Source organism: Mirounga angustirostris, unplaced genomic scaffold (genome assembly GCF_029215605.1).
Source record: "Mirounga angustirostris isolate CCGP_5_RB_7025 unplaced genomic scaffold, mMirAng1.0.hap1 SCAF_6, whole genome shotgun sequence".
Taxonomy (NCBI): Eukaryota; Metazoa; Chordata; class Mammalia; order Carnivora; family Phocidae; genus Mirounga; species Mirounga angustirostris.
Window position 1 is genome coordinate 6273442 of NW_026991714.1, and position 23071 is coordinate 6296512.

The 23071-nt window shown below is 41.0% G+C and overlaps 1 protein-coding gene across 4 annotated transcripts in view; it reads left to right on the top strand.

Moving 5' to 3' along the window:
• ATF6 (activating transcription factor 6) overlaps window positions 1-23071 on the top strand; it is a 212680-nt gene that overhangs the window by 183167 nt on the left and 6442 nt on the right. The window contains exon 16 of one of the 4 annotated variants that reach the window (XM_064593814.1): window positions 2840-2971. The exons of the other annotated variants lie outside the window; for them this stretch is intronic. Coding sequence (XP_064449884.1) covers window positions 2840-2931 — 92 coding nt within the window. The 3' untranslated portion in view covers window positions 2932-2971. The remainder of the gene's footprint in view (window positions 1-2839; window positions 2972-23071) is intronic. 4 annotated transcript variants of the gene reach the window in all.

Below are 23071 nucleotides of genomic sequence, written 5' to 3' on the forward strand. Positions count from 1 at the left end.
GAACTTCTGACATTTCAGTGGAGAAAATAACACCCAGAATGGCAATGATGTTCTGGACACTGACCTGTGAGCTTGACCTCTACTCCTCCTACCTCTACTCCTGCCCCCCCCCCGCCTTTTTTTAAAGATTTTATTTATTTATTTAGACAGAGACAGCGAGAGAGGGAACACAAGCAGGGGGAGTGGGGGAGAAGCAGGCTTCCCACGGAGCAGGGAGCCTGATGTGGGGCTCGATCCCAGGACCCTGGGATCATGACCTGATCTGAAGGCAGACGCTTAACGACTAAGCTACCCAGGCGCCCCTGCCCCTTTTTTTTTGAGGGGGAAGGAATCCTCTACTTAATCCAAATCTGTAGGATAAGACTCCATTTGATGAATAAAAAGTATGCTAGGCTTTTAATTTTTTTTAATTTTATTTTTTTTAAGATTTTATTTATTTGCGAGAGAGAGAATGAGAGACAGAGAGCATGAGAGGGAGGAGGGTCAGAGGGAGAAGCAGACTCCGTGCTGAGCAGGGAGCCCGATGCGGGACTCGATCCAGGGACTCCAGGATCATGACCTGAGCCGAAGGCAGTCGCTTAACCAACTGAGCCACCCAGGCGCCCTGCTAGGCTTTTTAATAGGCTGGGAGTCATTTGGTAATATCAGGCTTCATTATCCTTTTAAGGTTCCTTTATGCTCTAAAATTCATATTTAGTGATTCCCTTTAGAACCTGAATCTGACCAACACAAGGGGCAGAGAACTATTGTAGAGAATAATATTGCAGAGAAAGGTATTTTAATGCTCCCTGAAGAACGTGTAATTCCCATACATTGATTTTAAGTGCAGTTTAAGGGCTACAGTGTTTTAGAGGAGAAGTGCTTTCTGACCCAGGAGCAGTAACGGCAGAGGTTCAGCCCTTAATCTGCCTGTAGCGTAGTTGTTCCAGGTACCAGGACTAGTTCCCTCGGCTTTCAGAATGAATTGAACCCCAGCCCAGTCTTCTAATGGATCGCATACCTGAAGTTCATCTGTTTTCAGTTTTGGGGGCAATAATTGAAATTATGTAATCAGATGTAAATTTGGTAGTTCAGGAACTCAATCTGAAGAAATGAGTAATATTTTGTTAATCATATCCTTTTTAATGACCTTTCAGGAGAGCTGTCTGAGATCAGTGAAACAGAACTCTTTTATGATCTCATGAAGCAGCCACTCACATTTGTGGGCAGCATTCTCAGGAAAGAGTAGGCATGTCCAGAGAAAAGCAAATCTAATACCATTAGCCCCGAACATTATGAGATGAGGCAGATTTCCTGAAATTAGCCTAGGAGACTATCAAAAGCCTTAGAAGAGCTGAACTTGAGAAAAAGTAGGAACTTGACCTGACCATATATATAGCTTAGACCTCTGTGGCCTAGGCCACAAAATTTCCCGAGGGATAAATTTCATCTGGTCATCTTTAAAAGAGTCATTGTTATTGTATCTCAAGTGTATTTCAGTAATAATAATAATAAAAAGTCATTGTTGGTGAGGAATTCAGTATATAAACTAGAAGTTGAAGAGAAGTGACTTTGGCTGTGCTTCAGAGACAGGGTCTTAACAGGACTGTTTTTGTATCTGAGGATGTTAGAAACTCTTTGCTCCTAGCACCCTTTCTGGAACCATTCTAGGATGGCACTTTCTCAGGTTGGAGCCAAGAATGATGGAACGATCAGAAAGCAAACTATTATCTGACGACATAACTAGCAAGTATGAGAGGACAGCCTTCTTAACGCTAAGGTCATATCCTGTATTTTTCATTGTCTGGGGGCACGATACTAGCTCTGAGTATGAGTGGTGGTGCATGAAACAGACAGCCTTCCTGACTTTACGGAATCGATGATCTAGTAGGGAAGACATACCTCATCAAACAAGTGAACAAGCCAGTGTTTAATTATAAGCATGACAAGTGCTTTGAAGGAAAAGGACTAACATGATTTGGGGATGCTACTTAAGTTTTGGTAGTAAGAAAAGGACTTTCTGGTGAAATTCACTTGTTTGATATTTTACCAGTGTATTTTTTTATTGAAAGATAACTGACATACGATATCCTATTAATTTCAGGTGTACATCATAGTGATTTGATATTTTTATACATTACAAAATGACCTGCAGTTATTACAGTATTATTGGCTGTATTCCTTATGCTGTACATTACATCTGAACTTATTTAATATAACTGCAAGTTTGTACCTCTTAATCCCTTCACCTGTTTTGCCTGACCACCCCCATCCCTCTCCCTTCTGTTAACCAACAGTTAGAAACAACCAACAGTTTCATAGTATCTATGAAATAGTCTGTTTGTTTTGTTTTCTTTGTTCATTTCTTTTTGTTTTTTAGATTCCACATATAAGTGAAATCATACAGTATTTATCTTATTTCACTAAACACAATACCCTCAAGGTCCATCCATGTTGTTACAGATGGCAAGATTTCATTCCTTTTTATGGCTGGATAATATATCATTGTATATAAATACCACATCTTTGTTATCATTCATCTATGGATGGACACTTAGGTTGCTCCCATATCTTGGCTATTGTAAATAATGCTACAGTGAACATAGTGGTACTTTTATCTCTTTAGATTGGTGTTTTTGTTTTCTTCAAATAAATACTCAAAAGTGGAGTTGCTGAATCATATGATAGTTCTATTTTTACTTTTTTGAGGAACCTCCATACTGTTTTCCATAGTGGCTGCACCAGTTTGCATTCTCTCCAACAGTGTATGAAGGTTCCCTTTTCTTCATATCCGTGCCAACAACTGTTATGTTTTATCTTTTTTTTTTTTTTTTAAAGATTTTATTTATTTATTTGACAGAGAGAGACAGTGAGAGAGGGAACACAGCAGGGAGAGTGGGAGAGGGAGAAGCAGGCTTCCCACTGAACAGAGAGCCCGATGTGGGACCATGACCTGAGCCGAAGGCAGACGCTCAACGACTGAGCCACCCAGGTGCCCCATATTTTATTTTATTATTTTTTTTTAAAGATTTTATTTACTTATTTGAGAGAGAGAATGAGAGACAGAGAGCATGAGAGGGAGGAAGGTCAGAGGGAGAAGCAGACTCCCTGCCGAGCAGGGAGCCCGATGCGGGACTCGATCCCGGGACTCCAGGATCATGACCTGAGCCGAAGGCAGTCACTTAACCAACTGAGCCACCCTGGCGCCCCGATATTTTATCTTTTTGATAACAGCCAATCTGACAAGTGGGAGGTGATATCTAATTATGGTTTCGGTTTGCATATCCTGATGCTGAGTGATGTTGAGCATCTTTTCGTGTGTGTGTTGGACATCTGTATGTCTTGTTTGGAAAAATTTCTATTCAAGTCCTCTGCCCATTTTTTAATTGGGTTATTTTTTTTATATTAAGTTGTGTAAGTTCTTTATATATTTTGGATATTAACCCCTTATCAGGTGTATGACTTGAAAATATTTTCTCCCATTAATAGGTTGCCTTTTTGTTTTGCCAATAGTTTCTTTCACTGTGCAAAGGCTTTTTTTTAGTTTGATGCAATCCCATCTGTTTATTTTAGCTTTTATTGCCCTTGTCTGAGAAGACTGGTCGAAAAAAATATTCCTAAGACCATGTCAGAGAGCTTACTGGCTATGGTTTCTTCTAGGAGTTTTACAGTTTGAGACCTTACATTCCAAGTCTTTAACCCATGTTTAATTTATTTTTGTGTATGGTGTAAGATAGAAGTCCAGTTTTATTCTTCTGCATGTATCTATCCAGTTTTTCCAGTACTATTTATTGAAGAGACTGTCTTTTCCCCCCATTGTATATTCTTGGCTTCTTTATCATAGATTGACCATGTATGCATGGATTTATTTCTGGGCTCTCTATTGATTTGTTTTGTACCAATACCATACTGTTTTGATTACTATACCTTTGTAGTATAGTTTGAAATCAGGCAGCATGGTACATCCAGCTTTGTTGTTGTTTCTCAAGATTGTCTTGACTATTTGGAGTCTTTCATGGTTTTGTACAAATCTTCTGGATTCTTTGTTGTGATTCTCTGAAAAATGCCATTGATATTTTAATGGAGATTGCATTGAATCTGCAGGTTGCTTTACTTAGTATTTGACATTTTAACTATTAATTCTTCCAGTCTGTGAGCACAGTATATCTTTCCATTTATTTATTTGTGTTGTCTTCAGTTTCTTTAGTCAGTGTTGTATGGTTTTCAGAGTACAGGGCTTTACCTCCTTGGTTAAATTTATTCCTAGGTATTTCATTCTTCTTGATGTTATTGTAAATGGAATTGTTTTCTTAATTTCTTTCTGATAGTTTGTTATTAGTATTTAGGAATGCAACAAATTTCTGTATGTTAATTTTGTATCTGTATCTGTGCTGAATCCATTAATTCTAATATTTTTTTGGTAGAGTCTTTAGGGTTTTCTTTTGTGTGTGTGTGTGTGTGTGTTTTGTGTGGTTTTTTTTTATTCTTATGTTAATCCCCATACATTACATCATTACTTTTAGATGTAGTGTTCCATGATTCATTGTGCATAACACCCAGTGCTCCATGCAGAATGTGCCCTCCTCAATACCCATTACCAGGCTAACCCATCCTCCCACCCCCCTCCCCTCTAGAACCCTCAGTTTGTTTTTCAGAGTCCATCGTCTCTCATGGTTCGTCTACCCCTCCGATTTCCCCTGCTTCATTCTTCCCCTCCTGCTACCTTCTTCTTTTTTTTTTCTTTAACATATATTGCATTATTTGTTTCAGAGGTACAGATCTGAGATTTAACAGTCTTGCACAATTCACAGTGCTTACCAGAGTACATACCCTCCCCAGTGTCTATCACCCAGTCACCCCATCCCTCCCACCCCACCCCCCACTCCAGCAACCCTCAGTTTGTTTCCTGCGATTAAGAATTCCTCATATCGGGGCGCCTGGGTGGCTCAGTCGTTAAGCGTCTGCCTTCGGCTCAGGTCATGATCCCAGGGTCCTGGGATCGAGCCCCACATCGGGCTCCCTGCTCCGCGGGAAGCCTGCTTCTCCCTCTCCCACTCCCCCTGCTGTGTTCCCTCTCTCGCTGTGTCTCTCTCTGTCAAATAAATAAATAAAATCTTTAAAAAAAAAAAAGAATTCCTCATATCAGTGAGGTCATATGATACATGTCTTTCTCTGTTTGACTTACTTCGCTCAACATAATACCCTCCAGTTCCATCCACATTGTTGCAAATGGCAAGATCTCATTCCTTTTGATGGCTGCATAATATTCCATTGTATATATATACCACATCTTCTTTATCCATTCATCTGTCGATGGACATCTTGGCTCTTTCCACAGTTGAGTCTTTAGGGTTTTCTATATGTAGCATTGTCATCTGCAAATAGTGACAGTTCTTCTTTCTTTCCAATTTGGATGACTTTTATTTCTTTTTCTTGCCTAATTGCTGTGGCTAGGACTTCTAATACTATGTTGAATAAAAGTGGTGAGAGTGGGCATCCCTGTCTTGTTCCTGATCTTAGAGGAAAAGCTTTAGCTTTTCGCCATTGAGAGTATGATGTTAGCTGTGGGTTTATTGTATATGACTTTATTATATTAAGGTATGCTCTTTCTATACCTACTTTGTTGAAAGTGTTTATCATAAATGGATGTTGAATTTTGTCAAATGCTTTTTCTGCATCTATTGAGATACAGTTTTTATCTTTCATTTTGTTAATGTGTATCATGCTGATTGATTTGTGGATATTGCATCATCCTTGCATCCCTGGAATAAATCCCACTTGACTGTGGTGTATGATCATTTTAATGTATTATTGGGTTCAGTTTGCTAATATTTTGTTGAGAATTTTTGTATCAGTGTTCATCAGGGATTTTGGCCTGTAATACTCCTTTTTTTATGTTGCCTTTGTCTGGTTTTGGTATCAAGGTAATGCTGGCCTTGTAAAATGTTTTTTTTTTTTATTATGTTCAGTTAGCCACCATATAGCACTGTGGAAGGAGCCGAGATGCCCTTCAACAGATGAATGGGCAAAATGAGTTTAGAAGTGTTTCTTCCTCCTCAATATTTTAGAATAATTTGAAAAGGATGGGTACCAGCTCTTCTTTAAATGTTTGGTAGACTTCACCTGTGAAGCTGTCTTGTCCTGGATTTTGTTTTGGGGGAGTTTTTAAGTTGTTGATTCAATTTCGTTACTTGTAATTGTTCTAGTCAGATCTTCTAATTCTTCATGATTCAGTCTTAGAAGGTTTTGTGCTAGGAATTATTTTTTCTAGATTTTCCAATTTGTTGGTGTGTATTTGTTCATAGTAGTTTCTTATGATTCTCTGTATTTCTGTCGTATCAGTTGTAACTTCTTTCATTTCTGATTTTATTTGGGCTTTTTTTTCTTGATGAGTTTGCTAGAGGTTTATCAATTTTGTGGGTTTTTTTAAAAACAGCTTACTTTCATTATTTTTTTTGAAATATCTCTACTTCCTTTATTTCCTTTCTAATCTTTATTATTTCCTTCCTTCTAACTTGGGGCTTTGTTCTTTTTCTAGTTCCTTTAAGTGTGAAGTTAGATTGTTTATTTGGAATTTTTCTTGTGTCTTGAGGTAGGTCTGTGAACTTCCCTCTTAGAACTGCTATTGCTGCTTCTCATAGATTTTGGAAAGTTTTGTTTCTATTGTCATTTGTCTCAAGGTGTTTTCAAAATTTTTCTCTTTGATTTCTTCATTAACCCATTGGATGTTTAGTAGCATATTTAGTCTCCACTTATTTGTGCTTTTTCCAGTTTTCTTATTATAGTTGATTTCTAGTTTTATACTATTGTGGTCAGAAAACATGCTTGATAGGATTTCAGTCTTCTTGAATTTATTGAGACTTGTTTTGTGGCCTAACATGTGATCTGTCCTGGAGAATGTTCCATGTGCACTTGAAAATATGTTTTCTTAAAAAAAAAAAAGAAAAGAAAATGTGTATTCCTAAGTTTTTGAATGAAATGTTCTATATATTTTTTTAAAGATTATTATTTAGAGAGAGAGCAGAAGGAGGGGCAGAGGGAGAGAATCTCAAACAGACTCCACACTGTGCTGGGAGCCTGAGGTGGGACTTGATCTCACTACCCAGAGATCATGACCTGAGCCAAAATCAAGAGTCAGATGCTTAACTAAGACACCCAGGTGCCCTTCCATATATATATATATATATATATATATATATATCCATTAAGTCCATCTGGTCTAATATGTCACTTAAGGCCAATGTTTTTTTTTATTGATTTTCTGTCTGGATGATCTGTTGATGTAGTGGAGTATTAAAGTCCCCTAGTAGGGGTGCCTGGGTGGCTCAATCAGTTGACTGTCCAACTCTGGATTTCGGTTCAGGTTTTGATCTTGGGGTGGTGAGACTGAGCCCCACATTGGGCTCCATGCTCTGCGTGGAGTCTGCTTATCCCTCTCCCTCCCCTTTTGCCCCTCCCCCTGCTCACACATGCTCACTCACAAATATATAAAATCTTTAAAAAATAATTTAAAAAATAAAGTCCCCTACTACTATTGTATTACTGTCCCTTTTTTCCTTTTAGGTTAATATTTGCTTTATATATTTTGGTGCTCTTGTGTTGGGTACATAAATACTTACAAATGTTACATCCTTCTTGGATTGACTCCTTTATCATTTTATAATACCCCCTTTGTCTTTTGTTAGAATCTTTTTGTTTTTTAAAGATTTCATTTATTTATTTGACAGAGACAGTGAGAGAGGGAACACAAGCAGGGGGAGTGGGAGAGGGAGAAGCAGGCTTCCCTCTGAGCAAGGAGCCCAACGCAGGGCTCCATTCCAGGACCCTGGGAACATGCCCTGAGCTGAAGGCAGATGCTTAACAACTGAGCCACCCAGGCACCCCTAGAATCTTTGTTTTAAAGTCTCTTTCATCTGATATGAGTATTGCTACTCCAGCTTTTTTTTTTTTTTCCTATTATGTATCTTTTTCTATCCCTTCACTGTCTGTGTGTGTCCTTAGATCTGAAGTGAGTCTCTTGCAGGCAGCATATAGATGGGTCTTGGTTTGTTTTTTGTTTTGTTTTGTTTTTTAATCCATTCAATCACTTTTTGTCTTTAGATTGGAGCATTTAGTCAATTTTCATTTAGGGTAATTATTAATAAGTACTTACTATTGCCATTTTGTTGTTTTTGTAGTTTTTCTCTGTTCCTTTCTTTTTCTCTTGGTCTTTTCCCTTCTGGCTTGTTTTCTTTAGTGTTATATTTGGGTTCCTTTCTTTTTTGTGTGTATTGTAGATTTTGGGGCTGTGTTTCCCATATGGTTCTTATATGTCAACCTATACATATATAGCAGTCTGTTTTAAGCTGATAGTCACTTAAGTTTGAACTCGTTGAGAAAGCACTGTGTTTTTACTCCCCCGCACACACATTTTGTTTTTGATGTCATATTTTACATGTTTTTATTTTGTGTATACCTTACCCACTTATTGTAGTTAGTTGATTTTACTATTTTTGTCTTCTAGCCTTTGTGCTAGCTTTTTAAGTGGCTGATCCACTTCCTTTACTATATATTTGCTTTGACCAGTGAGATATTTTTCTTTCATATATTTTCTTATTTCTAGCTTTGGCCTTTTCTGCTTAGAGAAGACACTTTACCATTTCTTGTAAAGCTGGTTTAGTGGTGATGAACTCTTGTTTTTGCTTGTCTGGGAAATTCTCTCTCCTTCAATTCTAACTGATAAGCTTGCTGGTTAGAGTATTCTTGGTTATAAGTTTTTCCTTTTCAGTGCCTTAAATATATCCTGCCACTCCCTTCTGGCCTGTAGAGTTTCTGCTAAAAGATCAGCTGGTAGTTATGGGGTTTTCCTTGTATCTGTTTTTCTCTTGCTGCCTTTAAGATTTCCTCTTTAACTTTTGCCACTTTATTATACCACGTCTTAGTGTGGATCCGTGGTTCATCTTGTTCTGGACACTCTCTGCTGCCTGGACCTGGATGTATGTTTCCTTCCCGTAGGGGAGTTTTCAGCCATTATCTTCAGTCCCTGGCTCTCTCTTCCTGTGGGACCCCTATGAGAGGAGTGTTCATGTGCTTGATGTTGTCCTAGAGGTCCCTTAAACTGTTCTTTTTTGTTGTAATTCTGGTTGTGTGATTTCCACTATTCTGTCTTCCAGATCGCTGATGCATTCTTCTGTCTCATCTAATCTGCTATTGATTCCCTCTCCTGTATTTCATTTTAGTTATTGTGTTCTTCAGCTATGATTGGTTTTGTCTTATATTTTCTAACTCTTTGTTAAAGTTCTCTGTTCCTCCATTCTTCTTTCAAGTTTGGTGACCATCTTTACAACCATTACTTTGAACTCTTTGTCAGGTAAGTTACTTACTCCCTGTTTTTATTAGGGTTTTTTTCCTGGCATCTTATCTTGTCCTTTCATTTGGAACATATTCCTTTGTCTCCTCATTTTGCTTGACTTTGTGTTTGTTTCTGTGCATAAGACAGATCAGCTGTCTCTCCTGGCCTTGAAGGAGTGGCCTTATATGGGAGTGTCCCATGTGTAGTATGCCTAGCCCCTTTGGCAGACCAGCTAAAGCTGGAGCAGGTGTGGGTTAGGGTGTCCCGAACACTCCATGCTGGGATCACCTTGGTGGGATGACCAGATCTTTAGTGGGGGCATGAGCCAAGGAGTCCCAGAGCGCTCTGTGCTGAGGCCACCCTGGTAGGACAGCTGGAGCTGGCGTGAGCTCAGGCCTGGGGGGAGGGTGGCCTGCTGGGCCTGCTGAGTTAGGGTCACCTTGATGGATGGCTGGAGCTGAGGTGGGCATGAGCTGTGGGGGGGAGGGTCTCAGGGTGCTCCATTTTGGGGCCCTTCTTGGCAGAGCAGCTAGGTCAGGTAAGACCAGATGTTCCTGGGGGTGCCATGCTGGGATCACCCTGGGGGGATGGACAGCTGGAGCTGGTGTGATCCCAGGGCGTACTAGGGTGACCCTAGCAGGTTGGTTAGAGTGCCTGACCCTGCTCCCACCTAAGCTATTATGATTTGATGGGTGGCAGGGAGCGGACATAAAAAATTGCACTGCTTGGCCTCTCCAACCCCAGAGAGAGTTCAGCAGTTTCCTACCCTTTGGGCAGATACTGTAGGGTTAGTAAGTGGATTTCTTTCACTTATAGTCTAGTTGCCCTTTAAACTGCTCTTTTTTCATTGTGCCCCAAGGTGGCCAAGTCTGCATGAGGGCCCTTCAGCGATATCCCTTCCTGCTATAGGTTGCCACTCCAGGGGTGAGGTTCCCATCATTACCATGTCTCCCTCTCCTGCCATTCTCTGTGTGCTCCCTCTGTTGTTTACTGTGCAGAAGTTGTTCAGTCAGCCCTCAGTGCTTCCTTAGGAGGAATTGGTCTATATGTAGATGTAGATGCAATGTGTCCATGGGAGGAGGTTGAGTTCAGGATCTTCCTATGCTGCCGTCTTGGACTGCCAATATTTTAAATGTTTTAAATATTTTAAATATTTTAAATTCTGCTTTTGCAACGGGTCCAGTAAGCTATGTAAGGGAAGAAATCCCATTTTCTTCTGTAATTCCTCGCAGTTTAAAGCACTCAGTAAATGTTGACTGGCAGTTTTGTGACCCGTCATGTGTCCATTTTCCTTTAGAAGATGCTCTCTAGGTTTAATTGGGTACAGAAACTGGGATCTAATGTTTATAAGAGTCTGTAACAGTGCCTGGCCTGTAATCAGTGCTCAAATACTGGGGAAGGAAGGTAGGTTGGTTGGTTACAAATTGAGTTTGGTTCTCAGAGGTATTCTCAGTGATCTGATGAAGCCACAAACCCCACCTTTTCTCTTCATGCTCATCCTTAACACACGTGTTCCCATCATTCTTTCCTCAACAGTGATACCATTTGGTCCCAGGATGCCGTCTGTTTTCTGTCTGCAAACAGCTCCCCAAATCGTAGTTCTAACCCCTTTTCCTCCTGCCAGTCAGTCCTCACCTCTATTTCCTACCACTTGTTGCTCTTCTCCACTAAGTGTCTTTCTAGAATCTCTGACGCGCACATGACTCTCCCCGTGATGGCTGCATGGCTCACCCCTCACCTCCTGAGGTCTTTACTCTGAGATCACCCTCTAGGAGAGGCACCCTCGGCACCGTGTCTAAAACTGCATGCCCCTCCCCACCCACCCACACTCCCCAACCACCTTCCATGCTTTGCTCTCCTCCATAGCCTGGTTTCACATTCTGTGTGCTTATTTTCTGTCTCCACCTTCTCTCTCATTTTATAAGAAGTAAGCTCTACGAGGACAGGAATTTCTTTTCCCGTTTTGTTCACTACTCGAGATCCTTAGTACCTGGCACATGGTAGAAATTCAATAAATATTTGTTGAATCCATGAAAATATAATGTTCAGGCACTATATATTATAATGCTGGTATTAGAAGAGGTAGTGAAGAAGTCAGGTGCTGGCACTGATGCGTGCTATCAGTGGGTGCAACAGCTAGAAATGCAGACGGATACTCGTGTGGCCTGGTGCTGCCCCAGACACCAGGGGTGTTTTTGCCACAGGTGGTGTGATTTCTTGAGTTCAGAAAGAAACAATATTCCCAGCAGAGTGGAATAGTTATAAGAATGTATTCTGAAGCCACACTGACTAGGAAAACCTATATAAAAGTAATTTAAATGTAAAACGGCGAGGTTCTATCTTGATTAATATAGTAACGATCAGGGTTTTTTTGTTTTGTTTTTACCTATGTGAGTATGAGATGCGGTACCATGCCTGGGCTTTGCAGATTGTCCAGCATCCTGGCCCCTGCCCAGTAAATTCTGGTAGTTCGCTTCATCATCACCACTCCATGTGCCCTGTAAGGGTTAATGGTTTTTGTATGCAGGATTCTAGGCCCACACCTTTTTTGTGAAATTACTATAGCTCTAATAATTAGATAAGCTCTTTTTCATCTGACTCCCAGTTGCTCGGTGTCCATAACACCTGAGTAATATTTAACAAATTCTGGTGTGTCTTACAGTGAAACATATGATATTCCTCCCTCCCTGCTGGTCTCCCTGCCTTTGGACACTCCCAACCCCAAATCTGCCCCCTCAGAGACACTCTGCTTTTAATTTTTTCTGGCAAAGGGCAGACATGGTGGTTGCAAGGAACTCTGTGCCTGCGTGTGGTCCTTACGTCTCCAAAAAGACTCTTCAAGTCAGAAGCACAACTGTGTCCCCATCTGCAGTGGGACTGTTAGTGCTGTAACCAGCTGAGGAGGGAGAGTTCGACTTGCACCACTCGCTCCCTGCCCCACATTCAGAAATGCCAGACTTTGCTTAAAGGAGCCAGAGCTCTTTTTGTAAGTACTTTGACATTGTGCAATAAAGTAGACCATTTATATATTGGTTATAAAGAAAAAAAATCAATGGTGGAGCTCTCATGGAAGGTTTCTTAGAAGTGGGACTTGAAATGGGCCTTAAAGGATTAATGGAATTTGACTGGATGGAGAATTTGGGTGAAGAAGAGCAGAAGGGGCTACTTTTCCCAGTAGAGGAAAAAATACCCATGGAGATCCAATGCATGGTGTGTTGGGATGGTCAAAACCAGACTCAAGTTGAGAACTGGAGAGAAGATTGACAGGTGTAGTGGAGTCAGCTTAGGGACATTCTGGAAAGCCTCCGTACGCCGTGACACTCACCTTGTTCGTTGTAGTCCCGCCTTCTGTTCCCTTCCACTACTAGGTCTCCCCTTTCGGGCTGCTTTCCTTATTTTTCCTTTTGTTTGTCTTGGTTGAAGGTTTCTCTTGTGATTTATCTCCTTTCCATGCCTCCCCCTGCACACACACACACCCCCACCAGATTCAGGCACAGACACCAACAGCCTGTCACCACCTGTCCCCAGCCTAGCTGACGCAGAGCCAACTACCTCTTGTTAGGATTAGCATCTGATTCCCAGGAGAAATCGGTTTTATCCTATATGCTTCTTTGCAAAGCATTGAAGTCTTGTGACTTTTTCAGATCATACTCTGTCCGTTTTGGGATCTTTAATTCCGTTTAGGGTCCAGGTTCTGGCATGTGTGTTGGCCACCTCCCAGCTGAGAACCTCTTGGCAGGCCACTTGTGGTTCTTGTGCTTTTACAGGCTGCTCAAAATTCCACACTGCCCGGAGTTTTTCCACCTCCTGTGTCCAGGCGCATCTTCTGCTTCCTCAACCCTACCCAAGTGTTCAGAATCACAGCTTCATGTTCATATTCGAAGCCCTTCGTTTCTTTTCCTTTTTATATGCCTGATTCATTTTGAATTTAAAGTATTCATTTTTTACACCTTTTTCCTGACTCCAGTCAGTGTTTCATCTCACCCTGCTTACTTCAGGAGGCCCAGAACAGAAGATTCCTTGTGTCACTCGTGCGGTACCCACGTGTTTGCTGATAGAGGAGGGAGAGCGAGCTTTAACATTTCACTCCATGCTGTTCCTTTTGGGTCAACTTTCCCCAAACAGTCAAGGTCTTTCTTCATTAAGTACACAAAAACAGCTTAGCAGTCCTGTCACATAACTCGGCTCTCACAACCTTCTAGTGGGATGTTTGCCCCGCTCTCCCCTGTCAGAAAGCCCCTGCGCCTTGATGCGCTTTTGACGAGGGCGCTGCACGTCCGCAGTGGAGACCTGGCCTGTGGCGCAGGTGAGCAGTCCGCCTTCCGCGTCCTCCTTCAGAGGCCTGTCCTTACCTGCCTCCCGGAGCCACCAGAGTCTTCCGGTTCTCATCTCCAGTAGAACCTGCCCTGGTCCTCTTTATTCACACTGAGGCACAAATGACGGGCAGTAGTTAAAAATGCTATCCTTTCCAGGGGTGGTCAGTTATTAACCACACTCAAAACCTTATAGTTAAAGGGTCACAGGAGCTCTGCCTGCCCTTTTGAGGGGAGTTTCAGAGCCTCTGTGCTGCTCCTGGAAGTGTACCGTGAACAGACGCCTCACAGCCCAGGAGAGGGATCAGGAGTTATCATAAGCTATTTGCCAGTCTGGCCTCCTTTAAGTAAAATAATGCAAACCTCATCAGTAGTGGTGAGGTGGTCTCACTGACTGTCCAAGGGGGTCAGTCCTGAAACACCCCAAGAACTCTTCAGTGAGGTCCCACAAGGTGGATGGAAGATCATCGCTCTAGCCCCCTGATCTGTTCTTCAGAGGTTTGGGTAACTTGGGGTTCCCCACAGGACGGCACTTCACACCCGAAGTACCCAGCTTGTCACGCAGAAGGGGCTTTCTGAATCCAGCTGAAGGCATTCACATCCTCTCTGGTGGTTTTCTTCTGATAATGCTGCTTGTTTCCTTGCCCCAGAAGTTATTGCCTTCAGAAGGGAGTGAAGAACACAACCCATTTTTATGGCCATCTAGATGACACCTTGTCTGAGTCACCTGGGTGGCTCAGTCGGTTAAGCGTCTACCTTCAGCTCAGGTCATGATCCCAGAGTCCTGGGATCAATTGAGACAACCCCTACCCCCGTTGAGCCAGGGAGTCTGCTTCTCCCTCTCCCTCTGCCCCGTGCATGTGCACGCGCTCTCTGTTTCTCTCTCAGGCATGTGGGCTGTAATGACTTTTGCAGGTGGTTTGGGCTCTATGAGGGCACCTAGTCTTGATCTTAAATTGTCATCTGGATTCCAAGTTAATCCAGAAAAGCAGTAAAAATTAATAATGTGTGCTGCGTGTCTCTAATACAGGTGTTTTCCATTATCGGCTCATATATGCCCCCGTGTGCGTGTGTGTGCATTCCTGCACTCACACACACACAACCTTTTCGTTTTTCTGAAACGGAGTGACTCTGGTTCCAAAAGCAAATGATTGGTGTGACACCTAGAAAGCTGGGCCCAGCACATGTTCTAAGTGAAATGGTTCCAAATCCATGAGGTTGTCTCTTCCAGAGGGCTGTAGCCGCCTGTGTACTTGGAAAACACTTCGATAGGAAACGTTGGCTAACTTACAGGCATTCAGATGTAATTCTCTAAAGATAAGCAAATGACTTCCACAAGGTGGTAATGTAGGAAGATCCTGACACCACCTGACACCGCCCGCCCCCCACTCCCCCGCCCCACCAAGCCTACAGCTGCATAAGGAGCATTTCCCTCTGAAAACTAGATGAACTGCTTTTCCACAACAAAGGAAGAAAGACCACATCCAGATGGGTGAGAGAGGTAGACACACAGTCTTACCAAAACCCCATCCCCAGCACAGTGACAGACAATAGGGAAGGATCTCACCAGCCTGGTGCTTCTCCCAGAGGACCAAGAGGTTGGTGCCCCACATCAGGCACCCCAACCCCTGGGATCTGCACTGAAGAAAAAGCCCCCAGAACATCTGGCTTAAAAAATGAGCGGGGCTGATGTCCAGGAGACCCAAAGTGCTGCAGAAACGGAGATGCCCCTTTTAAAGTACTCACTTACAGTCTCACTCACCCCAAGGCCCAGGGGAAAAACAGCCATTTGAAAACGCTTAGACTAGCTGAGGAGGAAATTCATGGGTGGCTCAGTCATTAAGCGTCTGCCTTTGGCTCAGATCATGATCCCAGGGTTTTGGGACACGGCTCCCTGGGAGCCTGCTTCTCCCTCTCCCACTCTCCCTGCTTGTTTGTGTTCCTTCTCTTGCTGTCTCTGTCAAATAAATAAATCTTAAAAAAAAAAAAAAAAAAGCTGGAGGGGCAGGGGACAGCTGAAACTGTCCTTGGAGGAGAGGCACTGGTGATACCAGTTTTGCACCCCCTCTCCCCTCCCCCCCCCCCCCGCCAGTACACAGGTAGGTGAGCTTGGACTCAGCACTGTCCCCCTGCCTTGCTGAAGCCAGAGAGTGCGGGCAGCTGCAGCACTCCCCCTCTCCCTGGCCAGGGCAGGTGAGCGCCAAGCCAGCCGTGGTTGCAGCATTCTCCTCCTCCCGGCCTCAAGCTGGTGCGCTCCCACAGGCAAGGCCCTCTCCTGCTACAGTCCTAAGTCCACAGGCATGCTCACTTTCCTGCCGCCTTTCTGAAGCCGGCGAGTATGCCCTGCCCCCTACACTCTCCCCCTGCCTAGTTCAAGCCAGCAGGTACACACAGTCTACACAGGGGATGCCCCCTTGATCGCCTGGCCCTAGTGGCCAAGGGGGCTGGTGTTCCTGAGCTCCATGGGAAGTGACAGTTGGGAATACAGTTCTTGGCAGGCCACCACCCCTAGAGCACTGCACAGACAGCAGACTGAAACACACAACCTCAGTCTTCCTGGGGAAAACACAACCTCAGTCTTCCTGGGGAAAAGACCTGCTATCCTGGAGCTTCAGCCTGAGGGACAGGCTTCAGGTTTCCCACACATCTCGAGGCTAATGAGGTGCTCCTAGGGAATGTAAGCCAGGGAGATACCACCTTGTACATCCCCTTGGCCTCACTACAGCTCTGTAAGACCTCCCAGAAAGGAGCTTATACATTTATCTGGACCCCAGTTATTACAGCTGTTGCCCCAGCAATACCTCTAGACTCCTGGTCTGGAGGCCATCAGGGATTACAGTTGTAACCCCACAGGACTGTATCTACTTGACTATTTTAAAAGCTGTTGGCCTGAGGGATTTTGCTTCCAACTGCCTGAAACCAGGTGCTAAATGAGATTCCTCCCCCTAGAGCACTGACAGGTCTTGGCACACTCCCAACAACACGTACATCTCAAGAATTAATCAGGTGGTTTAGACCTTCACAAAGGTTCAAGAGAAAATCAAGAGCTAGGGCAAGGTTGAATGAGGCGGTTTATCACGTACACAGGCCACTCCTTCAAGACTGAGAGAGGTAGCTACTTCGCCTAATACATAGAAACACAGAGCATCAAGTAAAATGAGGGAACAAAGAAATATGTTCCAAATGAAAGAAAAAGACAAAACCTCAGAAAAAAAGACTTTAATGATTCAGAGATAAGTAATCTATTGATAAAGAATTTAAAATAATGGTCAATGAAGATGATTACCAAACTCAGAGGAAGAATGGATGAACGCAGAACTTCAACAAAGAGAAAGAAAATGTAAGAAAGTACCAAACAGAAATCCACAGACCTGAAAAACAAAATAACTAAAAAATACACTACAGGGGTTCAACAGCAGGCTGGGCAAAACATTAAAAGGATCAATGAGCTGGAAGACAAAACAAGGGAACTCACCCAGACAGAGCAGCCAAAAGAAAAAAGAATTTCTAAAAATGAAAGTAACTTTAAGGGACCAAAAGGACATCAAGTAGAATTACATTCACTTTATAGGGTTCCCAGAAGAAGAAAGAGAGGGGCAGAAAACTCTGTGGAGGGAAACAGCCATCCAGATCCAGGAATCCCAGAGAATTCCAAAAAAGATGAACCCAAAGAGATCCACACCAAGACACATTATAAATTAAAATGTCAAAAGTTAAAGATGGACCCTTAAAAGCAGCAAGGGAAAAATAAATTGTCATGTACAAGGGGAACCCCATAAGGCTATCAGATTTTTCAGTGGGAACTTTGCAGACCAGAAGTGAGTGGCATGACATTCAAAGTGCTGAAAGGAAAGAACTTCCAACCAAGAATACTCTACCCAGCAAGGTTATTGTTCAGAATTGAAGGAGAGCTTCAAGAGCTAAAGCAGCTCATCTCTACTAAACCAGCCTTTCAAGAAATGTTAAAGGAACTTCTTTACACTGAAAAGAAATGGCAGTAATTAATAAGAAAACCTATGAAAGTAAAAATCTCACCAGAAAAGCTAAATCTATAGTAAAAATAGTGGATTCATTCACTTACAAAGCTAGGATGAAGCTAAAACACAAAAGTAATAAAATCAACTAAAATTACAATAGTTAAGGAATACGTAAAAAGATGTAAAATGTGACATCTGAGACAGAATGTGGGGAGGAGGGGTTAAAAATGTAGAATTGTGGCAAGTGTTCAAATTTAAGTTGCCATCAACTTAAAGTAGACTGTTACATACATAGGATAATGTATGTGAGCCTCATGGTAACCACAAAACAAAAACTTACAGTAAATACACAAAAGAAAATGAGAACGGAATCTAAGCATATAATACTAAAGAAAGTCATCAAACCACAGGGAAGTAAGAAAAAGAAAGAAACAGAGAAACTACAAAAACAGCCAGAAAACAGTTGACAGGGGCGCCTGGGTGGCTCAGTTGTTAAGCGTCTGCCTTCGGCTCAGGTCATGATCCCAGGGTCCTGGGACCGAGCCCCACATCGGGCTCCCCGCTCCGCGGGAAGCCTGCTTCTCCCTCTCCCACTCCCCCTGCTTGTGTCCCCTCTCTTGCTGTGGCTCGTTCTCTGTCAAATAAATAAAATCTTAAAAAAAGAAAGAAAGAAAACTGTTGACAAAATGGCAATAAGTACATTCCTCTCAATATAGTCACTTTAAATGTAAACAGACTATAAATTCTCCAGTCAAAAGACATAGAGTGGCTAAAGAATAGTAAAAGGCAAAGAAGGGAAATACATAATGATAAAGGGGTCAATCTAGCAAGGAGATATAACATTTATAAGTATATATGCACCCAATGTAGGTGGACCAAAATACATAAAGTGTTAACCAACTGAAAGAGAGAAATTGACAGCAATACTTAACATTGATGGATAGATCATCAAGACAGAAAATCAATAAAGAAACATCAGCCTTAAATGACACACTAGACCAGATGGACTTAATAGATGTATACAGAAGATTACATCCAAAAGCAGCAGAATGAACATTCTTCTCCATGGTAGATCACATATTAGGCCACAAAACAGGTCTCAGTAAATTCAGAAGGTTGAAATCCTTTCAGGCATCTTTTCTGACCACAGTAGTATGATATTAGGAATCAATTACAAGAAGAATACTAGAAAAACTACAAATATGTGGAGATTAAACAACACATTATTGGGTCATAGAAGAAGTCAAAGGTGAAATTAAAAAATACCTAGAAATAAATGAAAACAAACGTAAAATCTGTGAGATGGGCAAAAGAGGGAAGTTCATAACAGTACAGGCTTATTTCAAGAAACATCTCAAACAATTTATACCTAAAGAAACTAGAAAAAGAACAAAGCACAGAGTTAGTAGAAGGAAAGAAAGGTCAGAGTAGAAATAAATGAAATAGAGACTAAAAAGATAATGGGAAAGATGAGTGAAACTAAGAGCTGGTTCTTTGAAAAGATAAACAAAATAGACAAACCTTTAGCTAGACTTACCAAGAGAGGGCTCAAATAAATAATTTCAGAAATGAAAGTTAAACTGATTACACAGAAATTACAAAGGATCATAAGAAAATACTATGAACAATTATATGCAAACAAATTGGACAATCTAGAAGAAATGAATAAATATATAGAAACACAATTATCCAAGACTGAACTACAAAGAAACAGAAAATCTGAGTAGAGCAATTATGAAAATTGAATCAGTAATCAAAAACCTCCAAACAAACAAAAGTCTAGGGCCAGATGGCTTCACTAGTGAATTCTACGAAACATTTAAAGATTTAATATCCATCTTTCTCAAAACTCTTCCAAAAAATTGAAGAGGAAGGAATGCTTTCAAACTCATTTTACATGGCCAGCATTACCCAGATACCAAAACCAGACAAAGACACCACAAGAAAAGAAAATTGTAAGACAATATCCCTGATGACCATAGATGTAAAAATCCTCAACAAAATATTAGCAAATTGAACAATACATTAAAATGATCATATACTACAATCAAGTGGGATTCATTGCAGGGATGCAAGGATGGTTCAACAATCACAAATTAATCAACATGATACACCACATTAAAAAAGGAAAGATAAAAATTATATGATCATCTCAAGAGATGCAGTAAAAGCTTGGACAGAATCAAACATCCACTTACAAAAACTCTAAACAAAGTAGATATAGAAAGAGCATACCTCACTGGGTGTTACATGTAAGTGATGAATCACTAAATTCTCATGAAACCAGTATTACACTATACGTTAACTAACTAGAATTTAAATAAAAATCTGAAAAGAAAGGGGCGCCTGGGTGGCTCAGTCAATTGAGTGTCTGACTCTTGATTTTGGCTTGGGTCATGATCTCGGGGTTGTGGGATGGAGCACCTGGTCAGGCTCTGCACTCAGCATGGAGTCTGCTTGGGATTCTCTCTCTCTCCCTCTCCCATGACCCCTCCCCCTGCACTCACGAGCTAAAATATTTTTTGGAAAAAAAAAAAAGAGAGCACACCTCCACATAATAAAGGCCATATATCACAAACTCACAGCTAACATCATACTCAATGGTAAAGAGCCAAAACTTTTCCTCTAAGACAAGGAACAGGACAAGGGTGCCCACTCTCACCACTTTTATTCAACATAGTATTGAAAGTTCTAGCCACAGCAGTTAGGCAGGAAATAAAAGGCATACAAATTGGAAAGAAAGAAGTAGAACTATCACTATTTGCAGATGACATAATACTACAAAATAGAAAACACTGAAGACCACACAAAAAAAAAGAATTAGTATTGATGAATTCAGTGAAGTTGTAGGATACAAGATCAATATACAAAAATCTGTTGTTTCTATACATGAATAATGAACTGTCAGAGAAATCAAGAAAATAATCCCAATTAGTTACATCAATAAGAATAAAACACCTTGGAATAAATTTAACCAAGGAGGTGAAAGACCTGTATACTGAAAACTCTAAGCCATTAATGAAAGAAATTGAAGAAGATGTAGATAAGCAGAAAGATATGTCATCTCATGGATTGGAAGAATTCATATTGTTAAATAGCCATACTAACCAAAGCATCCTACAGATTTACTACCATTCCTATCAAAATGCCAATAGCATTTTTCACAGAACTAGAACAAGTAATTTTACAATTTATGTGGAACTACAGAAGACCCTGGATACTCAAAGCAATGTTGAGAAAGACCAAAGCCAGAGGTATCATGCTCCCTGATTTTAAACTAGAACACAAAGCTATAGTAATCAAAACAGTATTGCACTAGCACAAAAACACAAAGATCAGTGGAACAGATTCAAGAGCCCAGATATAAACCTTCACGAATATGGTTCATTAATTTTTGACAAATGAAGCAAGAATACCCAAGGGAGAAGAGACAGTAAATGGTGTTGGGAAACCTAGATCTGCTACACACAGAAGAATGAAACTGGACCATTATTTTATACCATATAGAAAAATTAACTCAAAGTGCATTAAAGACTTGAAGACCTGAAACCATAAAACTCCCAGAAGAAAACATAGGTGGTAAACTCCGTGACATCCATCTCAGTGATGTTTTCTTGCATTTGACTCCAAAGACAACAGGGAAAAAGCAAAAATAAGCAAATTGGACTACATCAAACTAAAAAGCTCTGCACAGTAAACTATCAACAAAATGAAAAGGCAACCTACCCAATGGAGGAAGATACTTGCAAATCATATATCCAGTTGTATTCATATCCAAAATATATAAAGAACTCAAACTCAATAACAGAAAAATCCAGTTAAAAAATGGGCAGAGCAGTAAAACAAACATCAAGTAGAGCGTTTATTCATTATCTTAGTAGCAATGAAACTGCAGTTCAGATGTTAAAATTTGACTCAAGATGTTATAACCAAGTCATGTAAAAAAAAAAATGGTAGAGGATCTAAATAGACATTTTTCCAAAGACATCCAGATGGCCAACAGGCACTTGAAAAGATACTCAACATCACTGATCATGAGAGAAATGAAAAAAACACAATGAGACACCACCTCACACCTGTCAGAATGGCTGTTATCAAAATGACAAGAAACAACAGGTGTTGGTGAGGATGTGGGAAACCCTCATATATGGGAATGTAAATTGGTGCAGCCACTGTGGAACAGGGTATAGAAGTTCCTCGAAAAACTAAAAATAGAAGTGCCCTCTGATCCAGCAATTCCACTACTGGTTATCTATCTAAAGAAACTGAAAACACTAATTTGAAAAGATATATGCACCCCTGTGTGCATTGCAGCATTATTTACAGTAGCCAAGATACGGAAACAACCTTCTTGTCCATTGATGGATGAATGGATAAAGATGTGGCGCGCACGTGTGTGTATACAGTGGAATAGTATTCAGCCATAAAAAAGAAAGAAATCTTGCCTTTTGCAACAACATGGATGGACCTAATGGATGTTATGCTCAGTTAAATAAGCAGATACAAAGACATATACCACAAGATTCCACTTATATGTGGATTCTTAAAAAATCAAACCAAACCAAACCCAGATTCATAGAGAACAGATTGCCCATTGCCAGAGGGGTAAGTGGGTTGGAGTAGGGAGCAAAATGGTAAAGAGATCAAGAAGTGCAAGCTTGTAGTTATAAATAAGTCGTGTGGATTTAATGTACAACATGGGGAATACAGTCAATAATATTAACTTTGTATGGTGACATGATAACTAGACCTACTGTGGTAATCATTTTGCAATGTATATAAATATGTGGAATCATCAGGGTGCACACCTGAAACAAATAATATTTTATATCAGTTATACCTTGGTTTTTTAAAAAAGCTAAGCAAATGACTTAATTTTCATTGCATGTCTGTAGGACTCATAAAATTGAAGTGTCCATAGCAATGGTCTTAAAGAATAGTAGGGTTAGTTACTGCGCAGGGGCAACCAGCTGTTCTTCATTCTCTAGTAAGGCTGGGAAAGAAGGAAATTAGCTTCAAGTATAATAGAAGAGATTTACAAGACTTGTAATGAGAAATTACTCATCAACCAAGAATATTTTAAAAATAAGAGCAGATAGCCAGTGAGTAGAAGTAGAGGAATGATGTCTTCCATCGGTTTTGACATAGACTATAACATCTGCTCGAGGAACTTAAACTTGATAGCTTATTAGATCCAATAGTTTTCAGCTTTTGGGAAGTCATAGACACCTTTGAGAATCCGATGGGGCTCCTCTCCAGAAAAATGAACACACAAATAAAATTCTGCATGCAATTTCAGGGAACTTACAGACTCCCTGAAGTCTATGCATTAGACTCTGATTTAAGACCCACTGGATTAGAGGATTTCTGTTAAGTCCTAAACTGTGACACACTCCATGGCTTAATTTTCCCAAACATAACAATGGAATCTGAAGATCAAATGTCAAACTTTGGATTTTCTTCCTCTAGAT